Source organism: Setaria italica, chromosome IV, assembly GCF_000263155.2.
Source record: "Setaria italica strain Yugu1 chromosome IV, Setaria_italica_v2.0, whole genome shotgun sequence".
In the NCBI taxonomy this organism is placed as follows: Eukaryota; Viridiplantae; Streptophyta; class Magnoliopsida; order Poales; family Poaceae; genus Setaria; species Setaria italica.
Window position 1 is genome coordinate 28,001,899 of NC_028453.1, and position 20,836 is coordinate 28,022,734.

Here is a 20,836-nt window from a genome sequence, read left to right on the forward strand (position 1 = left end):
GCCAAATGTAAGTGAGGGAAGCGACGCAATCTTTTAGCCTTTTAGGCATCAATCCTGTTTGGTGTGAGAAATGAAGAGAGATGGTGATACAGTTTTTCTCAGCGCAGAAACACGTATAAATAAATCTAGAGTATGAAAATGTCACCTGGAAAATGTAAATTGCAGTCGACAACACGTAAGCCATCTTCTAACGGTTTCGATTTAAACGGTCTTTTTCTTTTTTTTTAATAACGAATAAGTTTTATGGGTTGGGTTTGTGTGGTGACGGGTTGGATACTTGGATTTCTATGTTGATTGGGTAAATAAAATGTATTTTTCGTATCTTAGTAATGCAAAAGTGTGACATTCATCCCTCATGTTTCATTTGATGCAAATCATTCTCTTAATTAAATCGGTGCTTTTATCATTCCTACTTTAGTTTAACAATAATTTAGTATCATATAATATAGATTTTGGTCATCTCTAAATCACTTTTTTAGCAGCTCCAGGGCCCGTTCGACTCGTGCAGTCAAGGCAAGTCGAACATAACTTGTGTTCAATAGCTGCTGTGTGAACATTGATTGGTGGGATCTACGTATCTCTATCTAATATTAAAATGCAGTTGTTTCTTCCAACCATCGTGATTGTTTTGAAAAAAAATTCTTCAACTTTTTCGTACTCAACCCACGGTTCTTGGAATAGTTCTTAATGATGGAAGGCTGGAACTCTCCCGTCGTGGTCGGCCAGGACTCGTAGGCAGCAGAAACAATAGGGAGGCCACCCTCCGCCGCCCGCTCACCTTGCCCCATGCACGCCGCTTATTATTGCTGCTCCCCTCTATGTCCATCTGCTTCAGCCATGAGCCCATGGTGCATTGATCCTCAACGTGGTGACGAGTACAGGAGTAGCTCGTGAGGCTACACGTCATGCTTGAGCTCACCCTCAAGGCCCTTGCATGGACATGCTGCACTAGCAACCACAAGAAGACTTGGAGACGAGTAGTTGAGAGAGGGAATGAGAGAGATGCAGGTGGAGCCAATGCTTGGCATGGGTGCTCTGCAGTGCAGCTGCCATTTGCCTATTTGAATGATGAAGGAGCACAGAAGAAATCAAGAGAGAGGTAGGGATGGTGCTTGGTACGATCGCCTCTTAGATGTGCTTCGTGTTTTGGGCAAAAAAAAATTTAAACTGTGAAGTACATTTAACTATAAAAATTAGATACAAATGAATAAGAAGAGAATTAAATAGCAATAAAACTAATCCAAAGAATAAAAAAAAATTGTAGTTCAAGGATCTTTCCATAGATAAAAAGTTAGGAACCGAAGGATTTTTTAGAACACTCGAACTTAATGTGCGAATAATTAAGAATTTGAGCGAGAGCTCTATATTGAATCTTTTTGAAAATTAGATACCAAAAGAGATGGACCATATCCTCCATGGTGAAGTGATGCCACTCTTGATCGAAGCACCTACAAAATGCTCCTTGATGCAGCTCATGTGGACGGCTGAGTAAGGCGAAAGTTGAGTGAGCAAAAGTGGTGGCAAGGCCATGACAATCAACGATAGCAATTGTGTTTAGCCAATGGCGGTGACTTTACGCTCAACAAATGACAGCTGAATATCATCAAAATAAGACAACTTGTGAATAGCAACAGTTGGATGCTAGATTTTTTTTCCCTCCGTTGCAACGCACGGGCATATTTGTAAAATAAGAGCCTATTTGGCAGAGCTCCACGCAGCTCCAGATCCTCAAAAACAACAGCTCCACCACAGAGCAGCTCCAGCGTGGATCTATGCTCTCACCGTGGAGCTGAGGAAAAGTGTTTGGCTGAGACAACGGCTCCAGATCCAGAAACAGAGTTTTTGGTTGGATTGTCCACTAATGCCCTTGGTGTTTTCCCAATTTTTTCTCATTTTTTTTCTCTTCACGTGGTGTTTTCCCAGAAATAGAGATTTTCGCTGTACGTGGTGTTTTCTCAATATAACTTTGTTCCAAGCAACATAATTTAACCATTGTTGTCATATGACATAAAATTAACCTTGTTCATACATAAATTAATTGTCCATACATAGAAAATTAATTGCTCATGGCATCGGAGGATCGTGAGCCGTCACCCTCTACTTCATGATCATGAAGAAGCTTCAGGCTGCTGCTGAACCCAGGAATGGTAGTCTCTCAGCAGCTGCTCCCCCAGCATGGGAACAAGCTTGTCCAACAGGCCTTGCATCAACCTGCAATAAAATTTAGTGCAAATGTCAAATCGAAGGATCACTAGTAACTGTGAAAATTGATCTCCTCACAGTAACATTAGCCAGCATAATATGAGATGTATTATGCTGTCTACTCGGTAAAGCGTCTAGACAGAGTCTTTCAGAGACAGTTTTTATTAAGATAAGATTCGGGTGGGAACTGGTGTTCACTTTCAGAGTTTGTTCTTTGTGAACTTTTATTTAAGAATCTGAAGAATGTTGCAAAGGCCTACGTACAGGTTGTCTGGTTTCTCCACTGCTGACAATGGAAGCATGCTGAACGGCTTAGTGTAGACCTGTCAATTTATAATCAACAGATGAGCTTTTACCTTTCTTTGAAGTTGATAAAGAATAAAGAAATTTTACAAAAGAATTTGCTCGTATATAGATGTTATATGCTACACAATTTGCTGAAGTACCGAATGCAGTAAGCACATCATACAGAATGCTCCAAGAACTGTGAACTAGATCTGGAATGGTTGATGCACATCTGAAGAATGCTCTCAAAATGCACCTCAGGGGGTGTCAATTTGCTCCAAGGTATACGGTTACTCATAAATACTGCAAGAATTCAGTAGATTCGGAAACTCAAAATGATGGTTGAAGAACAGACACATCATACATTTTGCAGGATAGCTAACCGATGGCATTGTTTCGCAGTTGCACGACAGCATCTCGATGGTGCAGTCAGTGCTCGTCGGGGCGACGCGGAGGTCGAGCACCGGAGCGGAACTGTTTTGAGGATCTAGAGCTGCGTGAAGCTCTACCAAATAGGCTAAAAAACCGCTTTTGCGTTGCTTTCTCTCGCTAGAACTGACGGAGTGGCAGTTGCGCTGCTCCCGCCGCATCTGCCGTGCTGCTGATTTTTTAATGCGCCTCGCGTCGAACCGAGTTTCGTGGTCGATTTTCAAGTCTCACAACGAAATGTCCTGTCATTATGTGTATGGTTCGATTTGAACTGCTCACTGTTCTTCATAAAAAAAAAACTGCTCACTGTTCGATTTTTTCACGCACTGGAGCTTGCCTTAGCCACGTTTTATGTCAAAATAGGTGTAGGTACGAGTCGGTTCCGTTAATTTTCTAATTTTTTTTATGGATAGCTATTTTAGAGGATTTACAATTTTTTATAAATTATATATTTTTTATCTTATTACATCGCTAAATGGTAATTAGATAGATAATTATGTGGCATAAATCACTATTAGATAGCACTAAATCATTGTTAAGTCGAGGTGGGGATGATTAGTGCACTGATATTTAGTTATTGGATCGTCGCACTAATTAAAATATGAGGGACGAATGCCACACTTTCATAAGAAAAGTGAGAAAATTTCTTATTTTGCCCTAGTAAAGATGATGTTTCCTTATTTGACCCTGAAAATTTTAAACTTCCTTATCTGACACTGAGTTGAACTTTCGTTACGTATTTGACACTGCCGTCTATTCCGTTAGTTAACTCGTGTGAACAGTAACTTATAAATTCTTCCTCCCTATTTTCTTGACCAAAATGCTATCCAAATCAATAGATGGAGATGAACCAAGTTTGCATAAAAACAAATATATACCATTTAACATCTTAAAACTAAAATTCACCGAATTATGCTACTTTAAAATATTATCTAAATTTTTTGAGCACAAAAGCTTTCAAAAAATGTCTAATATTTTTATTGTGGGATGAGGTGAGTTATAAAATTATTACCTATCATAAGTGACACGAAGACATTTGTATTTATTAACAAAAAAGTACTTTTTATTAAAAACTTGAAATATCTCTTTGTCACTTATGATATATAATAATTTTATAAATTACTTCATCCCACAATCCAAATATTAGTTATTTTTAAAGAATCTTTGGAAAGTTTTTTATACCCTAGGAATTCAGATAATCATTAAAAAGATCAAATTTGGTGAATTTTAGTTTTAAGGTTTATTAAGTGCTACATATTTGTTCTTATGCAAAATGGGGTCTTCTCCCTCTATTGTATCACTATTAAAAGTTTCATGAATTTTAGAAATGATTTGGATGTTGTTTTGGTCAATAAAAGAGGGAGAGAGAATCATGGGTTACTGTTTACCGTAGTTAACTGACGACGGAATAGACAATCATGTCAAATAAGTAACGAAATTTCAATCCAGACAATGTCAAATAAGTAACGAAAGTTCAACCTAGTGTTAGATAAGAAAGTTCAAATTTTTCAACGTCAAATAAGAAAGTCTTATTTTTACTAGGACCAAATAAGAAATTTTCTCAGGAAAATACACTTTTTCAAAAAAAAAAGGCGGACACTTTAATGACCTGTTGGTTCACCAAAACACTACCACCACGACAAAAAGGGGTCCATGACTATCATCTCCTTCCAGAATTGCATTATCTTGCGTGTATAGGCTTACCAACTAGCGGAGTAGCATCTAGCCTGTGTTAAATCATCTGGAAAACTTTTAAGGTAATTTTATAAAATAATATAATGTGAACACAAGCTCCAACTTTTATCATGGGGTCTAAATCAACCCACTGCCTTTTTTTATAAGAAAAAAACTTGTTAAACTGCCACGACCCGACACCCTGATGTGTGGACCCCACCCGTTCACCAACTGACACCTACTCCGTACCATACGCTTCGCTTCGCGGTGCACGACGCGCGAACCGTCGGATCACGGAAGAAAACCCTAAAGAACACATCGGCGTTCCGTCACGCGGGCGCTGCCGCTACCAACCAAACCAAACACGCCGGTCGGTCGATCGCCGATGGCCTCCTCGCTCCGCCATTTCGCCGGCCCCAGCTGCTTCACCGCCACCGCCGCCGCGTCGTCCGGCGCCAGCGGCTTCCTGCGCCGCTACGCCCCCAATTTCTGCGCCTTCGCGGCGCTCCGCCCGATCAGGCCGGCCGCCGCCGCTGCCTTCTCCGCCGCGGCTGGCGCGGCAAATCCCTGCGCCCCTCCGGCGGCCGAGCACGAGCAGCACCAGCTCCGCCACGATAGCGATCAACCGACCCCGTCGCCGGCGCCGGCGGCCCCCGCCCCCGCGGCGCTGCGGGTGGGGATCGTGGGGTTCGGGAACTTCGGGCAGTTCATCGCGGGCGGCATCCAGCGGCAGGGCCATGCCGTGCTGGCGGCCTCCAGATCTGACTACTCCGCCTACTGCGCGGACCACGGGATCCGCTTCTTTGGGAGCGTCGACGCGCTCTGCGAGGAGCGCCCGGACGTGCTGCTCATCTGCAGCTCCATCCTGTCCACGGAGAGCGTCGTCAGCGCCATCCCGTTCCACAAGCTCCGCCCCGACACCATCGTCGCCGACGTGCTCTCCGTCAAGCAGTTCCCCCGCAACCTCCTCCTCGAGGTAAATTTGCAGTTGCAGAGCCGGATAAATTAAGCGCTGTAATTAACATCTAACAAATTTCAACACCTACAGACCTACTACCAACCAATGCAATATTGCAATGCAGTAGTGAGACGAAACTGTTGGTAGCTGGCTGAGGAGGTACGTAGGAGTAGGTGGCAAGCTTGAGTGGCGGAGAACACTATGTCAAATCCCCCTGGCCAGAATTCGTAGCTTATGGATGGATTCCTCTGTACTGACTACGACGTTGGCCTGGTCTTTCAGAAAAAAAGACTACAGCGTTGGCCTGAATGCCTGCTGTTGGAACTTCAACTGCACTTTCAAAAAAAATAATAAAGACTGTGTGGTCCATTGCTGTGGATTGAGGATTACTGTTTTGTTGATGTAATGCCAACTTGTTAGATTCTTCCACCGGGGTTTGGGATAGTCTGCACGCACCCGATGTTTGGGCCGGAGAGTGGTAAACATGGCTGGGGCAAGCTACCTTTTGTTTACAACAAGGTCAGGGTCGCGGAAGGAGGAGATCAAGCAACCAAGTGTGATCAGTTCTTGAGCATATTTGAACAGGAGGTAATTCTATTGGGACCATGAGCATTTTATTTCTTTGATGTTCACAATGGATAGTACTTTTGTGTGAGAAGTAGCAACTGACTAGAGTTAACATATGAAGCTTTTGTTTCATTTTGTTCTAAATGATTCTGGTAGGGATGTAGGATGGTAGAGATGTCATGTGCGGAGCATGATCGCTACGCCGCGGGAAGTCAGTTCATCACGCACACAATTGGGAGGCTAGTGACATTACGTATCTAAAATATTTATACAATAACTCGTCATTATGCAACCGCTAGCTGACTAACATTGTTGACTACAGAGTTTTGTCACAATTGAATCTGAAGTCAACCCCAATAAATACCAAAGGTTATGAGAGCTTGCTACAACTTGTAAGTATTGAATGTCATGGTCTTGTCCACTATTGATTGCCAAGAGCTTATTTGTGACCTTGTTGCCTATACCCTTTGCAGACACATAACACCGTAAGTGATAGTTTCGATCTATACTACGGGCTCTTCATGTATAATGTTAATGCCACGGAGCAGGCAAGTAAACTCTCCCGTCTTCTCATGATGCACCATCATTATCCTTCACCTACGTTACTATAGAGTATACGTAACATTTGCTAATAGTATGTGCGCCTAAAGGCTCCAACATCACGCCTTTCATAATTTTACGCACAGCTTGACAATTTGGAGAGGGCATTTGAGAAGGTGAGACAAATGTTGTATGGTCGGCTCCATGATTTACTACGAAAGCAAATCGTGGAGAGGGTCCCTATGCCGGTGGTTTCTTCAAGAAAATTGGAAAATGGCAGGTCTAATTCTTTTGCGGGCCTCTCTTATCGCCTCTAACTACAAAAGAGAAGAAACATGTATCCTCCGATCCGTTGCTTTTGTAGCCTCTACTACTACACGTCAACCGGTCGCTTCCATCCCAAGTCAATGCTAAATCCATGCCTCTCCCTATTGTTGTTTTGTTGTGAAAGTTGTATGTGTGCAATTAACATAGTTGTTAGCATCAGTGGGAGAGTAAGATCATTGCTACACTTTAGTTGTTATGACTCCTGATCTCTCCCCTTCCTTTCAGACCGCCTGCCTAATGTAATAATACAATTCAAGAGATGTGATTAGAAATGTTCATTGTAGATTGAGAGGACACGAGGGATGAGGCAGAAAGGATATCTTGTTTTATAGAAATAGTATATTATTGTTATAAATAATGAACATGTTGCAGCCACTATAGTTTGACAAAAGAATCATGCTACGTAGTGTAAAAGTAGTTATTGTTGTGTACAATTTATAGGGGTGAGTGTGTGCATGTGAGCATTTACATTTGTGATATGCTTTTTATAGAAAAAGTTCGCATTGTATTTGTGTGCCATAACAACAATAATATCTTGCAAACATGGTGCGACAAAACGACATTGACGTTGTGGAGGTGTGCACCATGATCAACCATCAAGTTATCGCACCATTGTCTCAAGGAACACATGAGATGGATGCACAATTGTGTGATGAAACTAAGAGGTGGAGGTGTGGGACAAAGTTATTTTGTTTGTTTGTGTCGGGGGTGGGAGGCAAGAGGCATGGTGAAAAATGATAATCTGATCTATACTTTGCCATGTAGAGATCTATATCCTAAACTCTTTTATTGTTCTTACAAGTGTCAGGACTAGGAAGACTCATTCCAGTACAAAGTGGTCACGAGGGAAACAATACTTGGGGTGTCATAGTAAAGTTAGCAAACTAGTTATAATAGTCTAGCTACACATTCTTCAAAACTAGTATGTTTCCACAGGTAAACAGGGATATTGAACGCTCCCTGTGTATTGAAGTATGTTATAGACTGTCTACTAAGTTGTAGCGAGCTTTTCTTTCCCTCCATTCATTCTTCCTGCCATGCAGGATAGGTTGCGATGTTTGTGCGGGCGACCGGTAGAAAAATATTCCATAGGCAATATTATATTCCATTCAGCCACCTATACCATTGTATAAGTAGTCCATACAAAGAATATAATAAAAGTCACCCATAGCACTATGGGCTGCTCATAGGGCATTTAAAAATTATATTTGTATACTGCAGCTAATGGGGTAGATGATTCTTTTTTATTGATACTGTGTCAAACAATCCCAAAAAAGAACGGTGTGTGTGCGTCTCTAAGTCCAACGAATGGATATAGGCCTCTGGGCTGTAACCCAAACCAGGCACAGAGCCAACCAACCAGACCAGCCCAACTAATAACCGAAAACGAAACAGAGCTGGTGTGGGACTGATCTGAAACATTGAACCCACTGAGCTCGCACTTGCACTATTGCAGGGAACAAGTCAAATATGTAGCATGACCTTTGAAATTTACATCACCACGCGTCTTCTTCCCCGACAAAATTTAAAGTACTCCTGTACAAGACACAGCAGAGGCCGGCGGTGAATCAATCAGACGCGGAGCGACCGATCACGATCACATCACATGATCGAGCAAGCACCAGTCGGGTTCTCATCGCTGAAGTAGTTCCGCACGGCGGCCGGCACGACGCCGGGCTGCTCGTGGTAGTTCCCGTAGAGCTCAGAGTCGTAGTACCCGTGCACGTGGTAGTTGTACGAGCTGGCCTTGCCCTGGGGGTACTGCGCCACCGGCATCCTGGCCGCCGACGAGACGCCGCCGCGCGGCACGCTGCTGAAGTAGTGGTGGTGCTGCGCCAGCGCCTGCGCGGGCTTGGCCTGGTAATGGTTGGGGTAGTAGGCCGCCGCCGGCTGCGCGTAGGCGTGGTGGTACGCCGGGTTGTTGTAGGCGGACGGCCACAGCACGGCGAGCCTGCCGGAGCGCCGCGCCGCGCGGAGCACCTTCTTCTGGCTCACCGACCCCATCACCGTCACCTTGCCGTGCATCCTGTCTATGCTCACGCTGTGCACTCCTGATCAAGGAAGAAATGAAGCGATTGTAAGGCTGAGGGATTCTAGTGTTGTTGACCGATGGATCTGGGTGAACAATTTGGTGGTGTACCTTCAAGCTTTTCCAGGGACCTCCTGACCTTGCCCTCGCAGCCGTCGCAGTCGATGTTCACACGCATCTCCACGATCTGCACGCATGCAAGTTTCAGAAGCATATACGAGAACGAACACGAGAACTTCTCAAGAAATTTGCATCAAACCAGCAAAATGATGAGATGCTACAGCAGAACAAACTTACCGTCATGGCAGCTGCTCTTTGGGTAGAAGACGCAAATCGAAGCTAGTTAATTGAGAACTGCGACCTTGCCGATGGCAAAGTATACTCACTTCGGGGAGTTCACTAGGACAGTGTACTGGTGTGTATATATGCACAAGGAACACTACTGGATCGGAGTTGCAGCCGGAGATAAGCCAATAGAAGAAGCTGTGTCGATCAAGTCACCGAAGTCAAGTCAAGATGCTTGGTGATGATGCGTGCGTTGATGACGTGCGCGTAAACAATAATGCCAGGATATTGGCGGCTAATTTCCGCGTTGCTGTAGCCCGCTGAGCCCGAAAAAGCGATGGTGCAACGAATAGTTGATCTACGACATGCAACTGTGGCCTATACTGGCCTCAATTGCCGTGACGTCGCTGGCCGTGCTGATCCCAGTATTTCTTCCCTACGAGAATGACTGGAAGTTGCCTGCCATTACTTGGATGCTTCGGTCATTGACAACGACCAGTGAAGTATAAACTATAAAAACTAAGTTGAATCGACGCAGCAGGGATAGTGTTGGTTAAGATAGATATCTGCGCAAATTGAGCAAGTAGGCAAACAAAAATATCAGGTCGCTCTTACTGCGAGATACCAGCAAAGTTTTTTTTTTCTTTTCCAAATTATCAAAAGGAGTCAGCAAAACCTATTGATGATGTTTTGGAACACACCCGCAAAGACAATGATATTGTCGACAGACACAAACTATATTGGTCTATTCATTCACTAGTAGAGAACTCACCTTCAGTCTCCCGATCGGTAGGGTGCATATCTCCCGAAAATCCATCCGGAATAAACCAATAGAAACAAAAGGGAGGTCTTTAGTCCTGGGTCCTTCAACCGGGAGTAAACCCAACCGGGACTAAAGTCTTACTTAAATTTTAGGCGCACGCCATGCAGGCGCCTGTATGGCGCCTGCATCACGTACGTACCCCCAACCCTTTTGTTAACCTTTAGCAATTGAGACTTTTTTTATAATGAAATCAACTAGTATTTAAACAAATGAAATTAGTAATTATACAATTACTATATACATACACAATTCTTAGTATATATATACAATTCTTAGCATACTATACAAATCGATCTTAGCGTGTATTATATATACAAATCAAACTATATATCTACAATCTTCCCGTCTAGGTGTTGCTCAGAGCGTCTAAATTGCCGCTACTCTTTCCTTCTTCAAGAGTCCTTGTTGAATATTTAACGTCTATAATTTGGAAATATGTGAATGTTACACGAACAATTAAATATAAGGAGTTAAAAAATAATTAACGAGCGGCGTCATCTTTAGTCCATTAGGTCCCATAAAACTGTGCATGTGCTCACAGATATAGTAGCCACATAGATTATTCCTAGGTTTCTGTCTTAAGCACTTCAGTGGGGAAAAAATAAGTTATGAAATATTCGTGTTATACAATGTAAAAAATGTGCAGACTTCATACGTACCGGGAAGTCTGTGTTCCATGTAATTTTTTCTTTGAATGGACCTTTGTGTGTCCACATGAATTATTTTCATGTGCTGCGGATTAGAATAATGAATGATATAGTGTAACCGGGATAAAATTTAGGAAACCAACTTTTGCATAGAGATAAAGATCCAGAATTCTTACAAGCCTAGCATATCTTGCATGTCTCGATACTCCATTAGATCTTTCCTCAACAAATCGAAGACAGTGACGTGACTTCTTTCAGGCTCAATTATAATGAGGATCCAGTGAAAGCTGCGTACATAAATGTTCATACATATTAGAGTTAACTAACATTAATCAGGTAAGAAAAAAGAAAATGAAAGTAGACGGCATACACACACTTACTTGAAGTTGTATGGAAGTAGTATGAAATCCTTGAATTTTTGTTTGTCTAGGAAATTGTATACTTCCACCAAAGTTTTTTTCAGCGATACCTGTATCTATTTTTGGTTAATTGCGGATGGATCCATGAAGCCAATATGTAGGTACGCTTCTCATCGGCACGTCTGAATTAGCATCCTACATAAAATGGAAGACGAAGTTAGTACGGTGACGCACGTAAAAAAAATAATGATATGAGCCAAAATTTACATGTAGACAAACGAACACTTACAAAACCCAGGCGCTGATCAGAGAGATGTCCAGGGCATCATGATGGTACACTTCGTATATATCCTTGAATTCTAGCCACAGAACTTTCTCGTCTTCGCCGTAAAAATCTATCAGTTTTACCTTAAGGCCGAACATCTCCCTTGAGTCGGCGGACACCTTCACGTACCATTGATGGAATTCGTACATCTTTGTTGATAGCTTTCGTACCAACTCAGGCCTTACTAGAGACTTGCCTAGCTCAAAGGTCCATCTCGGTTCAACTGGCGATGCAGCTGGCGGCTCAACTTGCCCTAAACATTCATCAAGTTTTCTTCCATGAATTTCAATACTTGTGCTTGTTGATCTAAGAGCATTGCTGCTATCTTTTGAGCGTCTTTTTCTGGTAGATGCCCGAGGTCGGGGACAGCACCACTGGAAGATGATTTTCCTCTCCTTTTGTCCCTCTCATCAGCCTTGACTAAAGCCCATTCGGAGTTTGATAGTAGTGGTATCCTCTTCTTGGCTTCTACTTCCATCCTGATAAAAAAATTTAAATCTCTTTGATTTACTGGCCGTGGCTCCATCTCCCTTGCTTTTTTTTTCTTCAGCTTGTTTCTTGAACCACTCACTGGCCTCTGCTTGGATTTTGGCCCACTGTTTCGCATGAGTCATTGCCTCCCAACGTTCCTTACGAGTCACTTCAGGCTCCTTCTTTTCTTCTTTCTCTATCTTGGCTTGGGAGGCGGTGGTCGCGACTTCTTAAGTGGTGCTGCAGGTTCCTTCATCGGGGCTGCTCTTAGTCCCGATGATAGTGATCGGGGAGGGGTGTTGTTATTGTCGTCGTCACTCCCACCACCAGGATGTGGTGCAGATGAACACCTTGATCGAGTAGAAAGCGACGGTCCTGGAACAGGTTGTGCAGGAGACTACGGTCTTGAGCTTTGAGGAGAAGGTCGCTGCTGGGGATCTGTGGGGAGCGGTCTTGAGCTCTGAGGAGATGCCTCCGTGCCGGGAATGATGATGTAGCGTTTGCGCCATAGAATGATCCCATGAAGCGCATCTCCTAGTGTCCTTTCCCCGTCGCCTCCCAGGAGGTCGAGCTCTAGGACTTCATATTGGCTATCAACAAGCTGCTCTACGCCGACGTTGGTGTAGCTAGGTGGAATCTCCACGCCATGGCTTGTCTGCCCTGCCAGGATTGGTAACGCACTCCCGTACACCACCTGTACATATAGCAGAAGTAAACAAGTTATTAAACTCTGATCCCAAGGCGTGGATCAATTGAGAAGATTGCATAAATATTAGGTCTTGTTCCATCTTCTTTCATCTGGGAATTTCTGTGCCATAACCACCTCGCCCTAGATGATGATGATACTACTTCTGACCAGCATTTGTAGTGTTGGTCTGGATCTTTTTGTAATGGCCTCGGATGAAAATCCTTCGCGTCAATCTTAATCCGAGTCCCTGATCACCTGTCTCAGTTTCCAAGCCTAAGTGTTCAACCTCCAGATCTCCCGACCCTTCGATCCGACCCCTCGCCGTGGTCTCCCCAGTTCCGACCCCGCCGACCCCCAACCCACCGTCGGATCTTCCTAAGCCATCCCTCAACGTCGCCCTTCAGTTCGAGCCGTGGACCACCAGGACTGACCGATGGGCCCACGAGATCTTTTCCCCCCAGATCTCCCGCAACAGGCGCACTCGAGTTGTATGCCCGCTTCAGAGTTCCTCTGCCACGTGGCTCAACTCCTCTGACGCCCGCCGCTCCGCCTCGTCGCCGGCCACGACCGGATGGATTCTCGCGCCCCCTTCCCCAATCGCGACGGAAGCTCCTCTGCTACCCTTTCTGCAGCACCTTGCCGCCCGCGCCCATCATCACATCGCCAGATCCCGGCTGCAGAGCCCGATGCCGCCCGTCTTTTCCGTCACCTCGCCACAGTCGCGCCTCCCCGATCCTCGCTACGTGACGATGCCTCCTCTGCCAACCCAGACCGCGGCAGCGACAGTTCCTTTTCCGCCTTGTCAGAAGCTCCGCCCCGACAATCTGTTGCTCCGCGCTCGCCCGTGCGACCGCAGCCGCCTGTCTTCTCACCTGTGCGCCCTCGATCCTAGCGCCGTTTCCCGGGTCACTTCCATCAGCTCCACCGCACGACGACGCCCACCTCCGCCAAATCTCAACCACCGGCAAACCCGCGCCTGCGCCATCCTGACGTCAGCGCCCAATGACCGCCGGTGTCATCCCCGAAAACCTGCTCCACCGCCCTCGTCGCTCAATCACCACCCCGGCAGAGCACTCCATCATTTCTTCCCCGGCCTTTGCGCCGCTCCCCCCCTTCCCTCTTCCGTGCAGCTATAAAATGGGATGCCGGAGTCCCACCGGAGTTCCCCTTTGCCAGCGCTGCCCTCTCTCTTACTCCCTGTTCGAGCTCGCAGCGCCACCACCTAAGTCCGAGGAACTCTCCTCTCTGCTCAAACACCACCTTTCCCCAATCCACCAGCCACTGCTTTCAGTGCTGCCCAAGAGTTTGCTTGTGATCCACAAGAAGCACCGCCGCCGCCGGAATACCACCGGACATCCTCTCCGCTATCCCAAGCACTTAGTCCTTCCGCTCAAGTCTTCTATGTAAGACGAAGGTAAGCTGCCGACCCTTGTTCGCCTCGTCCGACCCCTCCTATCCGCCCGACCCCGGTTCCGTCTCGCCCGACCCTGTCTGTTCCGCCGACCCTTCTCCGCCTCGCCTGAGGGCTCGGCTGTATCTTTTTCTTTGAACGGAGGGTGTAGGTGTAAAACTTGGGAACCTTTCAGCGTTAAGTCTGAGGACCCCTAGCACATCTATTCCTCTAGATTAAGGATCAGATCATAAGTTCCTCCCCATCCGACCCTTGTATCTTGATCTCCATCAACTCCATTGAACCTCCCCACCCTCCTGTAACTTGCCGCAAGTTTCTGGGCTCAAACTTGCAAGTGTTGCTGTTGAAATAACCGTCTAAATGCTAACCCATGCATTGCATTCGTGTAGAGCTACCTCTCGCCGACGGCTTCTACGAGCTGCACTCGGCGCCAGAAGAAGAAGGTGTAGCTGAGCTCCTGCCTCCAGAAGCCGAAGCCGCCCAAGCAGACGAGCAGTTTTCCTCCTCCTTGCTTGAAGGCAAGCCCCGGATGCATGAATCCCCTATATTTTACCAAACTTGCACATGCCTTCTTTAACATGCTTGTGCATTTACGTATAGGAGTTGTTTGGAACCATAGATGCATAACTTAGCTCCCTTGATTTGAACACTAGCTGTTGGACCGAGTAGATGCTTGCTTAAACAGGAAACGGTAAAAGCCGAGTGATTCCCTGTCACTCGCGAGTTGTAGGAGTTGGATGTTTACCCTTCTGTTACAACTATAAGGACGATGGACGGGGCAGGGTTTTGAGTAACTCTTTGGTGGTTGGCTGATCGCCCCGTCAGTCTTTGAAACTTGTTAAGGCCCAACAGTGGTGGTGTTCGTGATCAAGTGTTTGAAAGTACTAATCTCATACCTAATATGGGATGGGGAAGCCTAGTACCTGATCGAACTAGGGCGTGGCTTATACCCCTGCTGTCCCTGGAACGAGGTTCCCATGGTGCATCATGTGGGTGCAAGTGCGGTCACAGTACGGTAGAGGCTGGGACTGTGGAGCATTGCATGCTAAGGGAAGTTTGGACCTGACATGCGCCTGGGAATTGATGGGGACGGCCGACACAGGAAGCGACCCTTGTGGTGCGCGGATGTCGTGAGATTAGGTTCGCCATGCATGGTTAAGAAACTCGAATCGATTCGTCTGCCTCTCACAGTTTGAGACTGCTTGATCGCTATGTCACCCTGAGTAAATGAGGAATCTGATGATGACATGGTTTTGTTGATGATGCATTTACCCTTGGTTGGTTCTATGTTTGCTCAGAATAGGTTGCAAACTTAGACTGGATAATGAACTTAGAACCGGAGCTAAAACTTGAAAGTTGGGATACACCTAGCGCTTTTGGCAACACAAACCCCTCAGCCAAAAAGTCTTGCATGTCTAGAAGAGGTAGTTTAGCGCGCTCCCTGTCGGTTAAGTCTTGTTGAGCTTAGTAGCTCAGCCTTGTTGTGGCTCTTCTTTTTCAGGTGAAGTTGCTGTCTCTGAGCCTCCCTCTGCTGGCACTTGGCCGCCCCAACTCCCTCTGGGTTGGACGGTTGAGTGGGATCCCTTCTCGGACGGCGAGGAGAGGGATCATTGATGTCCCGGTTGGCCTCACCAGGGATGTCCGACCGCGACGAGTTAGCTTCCGCTAGTGGTTTTACCTTTTGTGGTTTTTCTCCTGATCTTGTAAACTCTGATGTTGTTTTATAACCAAACTAAATGGTTAATTTGTTAACTCGGTGGACTTGTTGTATTCTCTGGAACCGCTCACCTTCGTGTGGATTTGCTATTCGGTCCTGTTCAAGTGGTTAAATCGGATGAAATCCGACGGCACTTCGTGTTTACTTGGTTTAGGCGTGAGTGTCGCGTATGATGCGGCTGAATCATGTTTAATCAAGCAAATCCGAAGTGGATCCACCACACTTTTTCACACCGTCTTCGCTCCTCTTGTATTCGACAAATGCCTCCCAGTGGTCCCTCAACTTTGGCCACACATCGAAATCTAGAGTTCGGTCCTTTTTAAGGTAGTTGGCATCCAACATCTTCTTGAATATCTGGAGTTGTGTAGCCATCTTCTTCAGCATCCACGCTTTCACATCCTTTTTAATATATCCTTCGGGAAATGTGTAATGTCTCGTGACATCTTCCCATAGCATATTCTTTTGTGTATCCGGGAGCGCGTACGGATTAGTGCTTTTGCCCTTCCATGCCCTGATGTTGATAGGCACGTTGTCCCTTACGATTGCCCCGATCTGACTCACGTACTTCTTTGCTACTTTTTCAGGAGCAACCGGCCTGCCCTCTTCTGTGACTTCCGTGATGACAAGCCTCCCATCCATCACCCTTGTACGACCTCGGGTCTTCTGACATTTTGTCGATCCAGAGGGCTAACAGTTCAAGATTCGTTAATTAGTATATAGTAATAACGATGGGGTAAAATAATGGAAATTATATATACCTCGTCGGAACCTTCCACCACGGTAAGGTTTTGCAGGGCCTCGGGCTCTTTGCCATCACCGGAACCTTCCGCCACGACAAGATTTTGCTGGGGCTCAGGCTCTTCATTGCCATAGCCGGACATGTTGAGGAACATGTCCGCCTGGGTGCCCTCTGCATCGATGTATGATATGGGAAGGTTGGAGCCACTACCATACCAGCAATAATCTGCTCCATTAGATATCTTGTGGTCTCGTCGTCTGCCATCTCAACTACTGATTGAAACGTACATGAAAGCATACATGACAATCATGAATCATAGAATAACCCTGAAATAGGCAACTCACACGAAACGAAACTTACATGAAATTGCCTTAGTTAAATGTACGTTAAGGTATATACATGAAATCATAGAATAACATGAATCCCATAAAGTTCGGAATGTTTATACAAATTTCTACAAATTAGTAGTAATTTGTAAGAATTTATACCAACTTTATACAAATTTCTAGAAATTTATTGGAATTTCTAGAAAATTTCTACTAATTCCTACTAATTTTAAGAATTCCTACAGAAATTGTTCTTATTTCTAAATATTTCTACTAAATTTCTTCAAATTAGTAGTAATTTGTAAGAATTTCTACAAAATTTATACAAATTTCTAGAAATTTATTGGAATTTCTAGAAAATTTCTACTAATTTTAATAACTCATACCAAATTTCTTCTGATTTCTAAGTATTTCTACTAAATTCCTACTAGTAATTTGTAATAATTTCTACCAAATTCATACAAATTTCTACTAATTATACTAAGTTTCAACTAATTTTCTATTGATTTTTTTACTAATAGCAGAACTAATCTATTGATTTTCTACTAATATCTATTGATTTCTAATTAAAAAATAAAAAAGGCGCTTGCGTGAGCAAGGGCTGTTCGTTTCCAGCGCCAGTGCCGGTGGGGATCGGTGCCTAGCTACTGGGGCGACAAGGCCGTACGGCGGCTAAGGCAGCGGAGTGGCAATGTGCACGCTGGCAGAGGTGGGGACGGAGCGAGGTGGCCACGGCGACGAGGGGTGGAGGTGGCCGGCGACGAGGGACGGAGGCGGCGCGACGGAGGCCGTGATGAGGCGGCACAACGGATGAGGGCATGGCGGCGACGGAGGCGGTGGCGTTGACGGAGGCGGCGACGAGGCGGCACGACGAAGGCGGAGGCGATGAGGTCGAGGGGGCGCGATGGAGGAGGAGGCGGGTCGGGACGATGGAGGAGGAGGCGGTCTGGGCATGGGCGAGGTGGCCGGGGCGGCGGGTCGATGGCGGTCGGGGCGATGGGCGACGAGGACAACGGCAGCCGGCGAGGGAGGGCGCGGATCTTTGTGACGGTGAAAATTTTGCCTAAGTGTAACTAGCGTGGGAGGGGGGAGGTAGAAGAGGCTACAATTGCTTTTATCCCCTCCCCTTTTATCCTGGTTCGTAATTGAATCCAAGACTAAAGGCCCTTTTGTCCCGGGTGCCAGTACCAACCGGGACAAAAGGTCCCCCCTTTTATCCGAGTTGCAAACTGTAACCGGGATAAAAGGGTACGTTCCCGGTGGGAATCGAAAACTACCATTTTATCCCGGTTATAGTTTTCAACCAGGATAGGGGGTCTTTTATCTCAGTTGCTATTGGCACCCGGGATAAAAGGGCCTTTTGTCCCGGTTGCTGTTGGCACCCGAGACAAAAGGGCCTTTTCCCACACTTTCGTCTCCCGCCTATTTTTTGAAAATGGATTTTATTTATGTTTTCACTGCATTCAGGATGCAAAAACAAAAAAACTTTACATATTTTGAACATACAAAAATATATTAAATTAGCAAGTATATTGACAATAAGTGTGGATGAGTCATTAATTCTATACCAGTTCCTTTAGCTTCTAAAATAATTATTTTACTCCATCGCTATGATCAAGAAATTATCAAATTAAATAATTTCAATGCACGAAAAATTCAATTTATGTATGTGGTTAACTTTGTTCATGTTTATCTAATAAACCTTCACCTCAACTAATTTAAGCACACATGAAATCATACATATGTCAAATTAAAAATTGTATCAAGTAGTACATAAAGCTGAAGTAAATTTAGCGCATTACAATACAACGTTATAAAATTTCTTCTTCATGAAAGTTCCTTGATCATAATCGCGGTATAAGTACGAAGCCTTTTCTTTGGATAGCAGGATGCTTGGGTCAACTTCAACAGCGAATAGAGGCATGCCATCAAACTGATCATAATCATTTGATTGGTTTGTTTTATCCTCGACTCCCATGATTTTTTTTTACCTGGAAGAATTATGTGGCGCTTTGGCTCCCATGGCTCTTTTAGATTTCTCTTGGGTTTGCTGACATGTCCTTCACATAAAAAATCTGATGCACATCATTGGCAAGTACGAATGGTTCATCACTGTATCCAGTCTTGCTCAGATCCACTATTGTCATTCCGTCCTAATCTTTGGTTACGGCAGTTAGCTTCACCCAATTGCAAAGAAATAGAGGGATGTAGAGCGGTCCGTATTCGAGTTCCCACATCTCCTGTATGAAACCATAATACGACTCCTTGCCATTGTTTCTATCTATGGCATCTATGCAGACACCACTATTCTGGTTTGTGCTTTTCTGGTCCTGGGCTCTCGTGTAAAATGTATAACCATTTATCTCATAGCCTTGGAATTTCATGATTGTGCTACCAGGTCCCCTGGCTAACCAAGCGAGCTGTGGGTGAATCTTAGAGTTACCCATAAGTTGTTGGCGCAACCAGGAGGGAAAAATTTTCATGTGATGACGTGTAAGCCAAGCATCGGATTTCGTCGGGTTTTTGGAAACTACCATCTGTGTGTTGCTCGATATACGGAGCCACAAAGGATGACTATTGCAGAACAGTGTAGTGTGCCTTGTTGAACAAATCAGTATCATTGCTCAAACTTTATTTCCTTCTAAGGGTGCCCATTCCCCGCAGTCTCCCCTCATGGCGTGAAGTTGGAACCCCAATCGAGTCAATTGAGTCAATAAAATCAACACAAAACTCGATCACCTCCTCTATTCCATATCCCTTGGCGATGCTTTCTTCTGGACAGGCACGATTAAGAACTTAGTTTTTTAGACTGACATGAACCTCTCGAAAGGCCACATATTGTGCAAGTATACAGGTCCGAGAATACCAATCTCTTTTACTAGGTGAACCAGGAAGTGCGTCATAATATTGAAGAAGGATGGTAGAAATACCAACTCAAAACTCACAAGATATTGCACCACATCGTTCTGTAGCTTTAATAGCTTGGATGGATCGATTGCCTTCTGCGAAATCGCATTGATAAACGTGCATAGCTTTAGGAGCGACAATCAGATATTTTCTGATAGAACACCCCTCACTGCAACCGGAAGCAACTGGGACATCAACATGTGGCAGTCATGGGTCTTGAGATTTGTAAACTTTTTTTGTTTTATATTTATTAATCCCTTTATATTCGAGAAGAATCCAGATGGGATTTTCGTACTATTCAAGCATTTAAACATGCTATTCTTCTCTTACTTGCTTAGAGTGTAACTGGCAGGATGTAAGTAGTGTTGTCCGTTATCTCTCTTTTCCGGAGGTAGGTCATCTCGTTGCCCCATGGCTTTCAGGTCCTATCGTGCTTCCAATGTATCTTTCAAGGTCCCATAAACACCCATGAAGCCTAGCATGTTCACGCAAAGATTCTTCATTAGGTGCATCACATCTATTGCGTTGCGGACCTCTAAGATTTCCCGATAAGGTAGCTCACAAAATATTGACTTTTTCTTCCACATGGGTGCATGTCCGTTATCATCGTTCTGAACAGGTTGGCTACCCTGACCCTTTCCAAAGACTACATTTACATCCTTTATCATCTCGAAGACATGCTTTCCATTACGGTGTGCAGGTTTTTTACGATCGTCTGGCGCCCCTTTGAAATGCATTCTGCTCTTTCTCAGCTGGTGGTGAGATAGGGAGAAATCGACGATGACCCATATAGACGACCTTCTTACAATGCTTCAAATACATGCTGTTTGTGTTGTTTAAACAGTGAGTGCAGGTCCCATATCCCTTGTTTGTCTGCCCCGAAAGGTTACTCAGTGCAGGCCAATCATTGATGGTTACGAACAAAAATGCTCATAGATTAAAGATCTCTTGTTTATCCTCATCCCACACACGTACACCTTCTTCCTTCCAAAGCTGTAAAAGTTCATCAACCAACGGTCTTAGGTACACGTCAATGTTGTTGCCGGGTTGTTTTGGGCCTTGGATAAGTGCTGGCATCATAATGAACTTCCGCTTCATGCACAGCCAAGGAGGAAGGTTGAACATAC

The 20,836-nt window shown here is 44.9% G+C and overlaps 3 protein-coding genes across 3 annotated transcripts; 1 reads left to right on the forward strand and 2 right to left on the reverse strand.

Annotated features, from left to right (window-relative positions):
* Positions 1 to 2,093: 2,093 nt before the first annotated feature.
* Positions 2,094 to 3,077, reverse strand: LOC101786854. The gene is made up of 3 exons (XM_014805045.2): positions 2,871 to 3,077; positions 2,467 to 2,525; positions 2,094 to 2,211 (listed from the first exon to the last, which is right to left on the reverse strand). The coding sequence occupies exons 1-3, from the start codon at positions 3,075 to 3,077 to the stop codon at positions 2,109 to 2,111; spliced, it is 369 nt and encodes a 122-aa protein (XP_014660531.1). The 3' UTR covers positions 2,094 to 2,108.
* A 1,787-nt stretch (positions 3,078 to 4,864) lies between these two features.
* On the forward strand, positions 4,865 to 7,373 carry LOC101776886 (arogenate dehydrogenase 2, chloroplastic). Its single transcript, XM_004965496.3, has 6 exons — positions 4,865 to 5,566; positions 5,969 to 6,136; positions 6,272 to 6,354; positions 6,438 to 6,507; positions 6,589 to 6,663; positions 6,802 to 7,373. The coding sequence occupies exons 1-6, from the start codon at positions 4,976 to 4,978 to the stop codon at positions 6,970 to 6,972; spliced, it is 1,158 nt and encodes a 385-aa protein (XP_004965553.1). The 5' UTR covers positions 4,865 to 4,975; the 3' UTR covers positions 6,973 to 7,373.
* Positions 7,374 to 8,204: 831 nt separating this feature from the next.
* On the reverse strand, positions 8,205 to 9,469 carry LOC101777290 (heavy metal-associated isoprenylated plant protein 28). Its single transcript, XM_004965498.2, has 3 exons — positions 9,309 to 9,469; positions 9,123 to 9,198; positions 8,205 to 9,033 (listed from the first exon to the last, which is right to left on the reverse strand). The coding sequence occupies exons 1-3, from the start codon at positions 9,312 to 9,314 to the stop codon at positions 8,585 to 8,587; spliced, it is 531 nt and encodes a 176-aa protein (XP_004965555.1). The 5' UTR covers positions 9,315 to 9,469; the 3' UTR covers positions 8,205 to 8,584.
* Between the last annotated feature and the right edge of the window lie 11,367 nt (positions 9,470 to 20,836).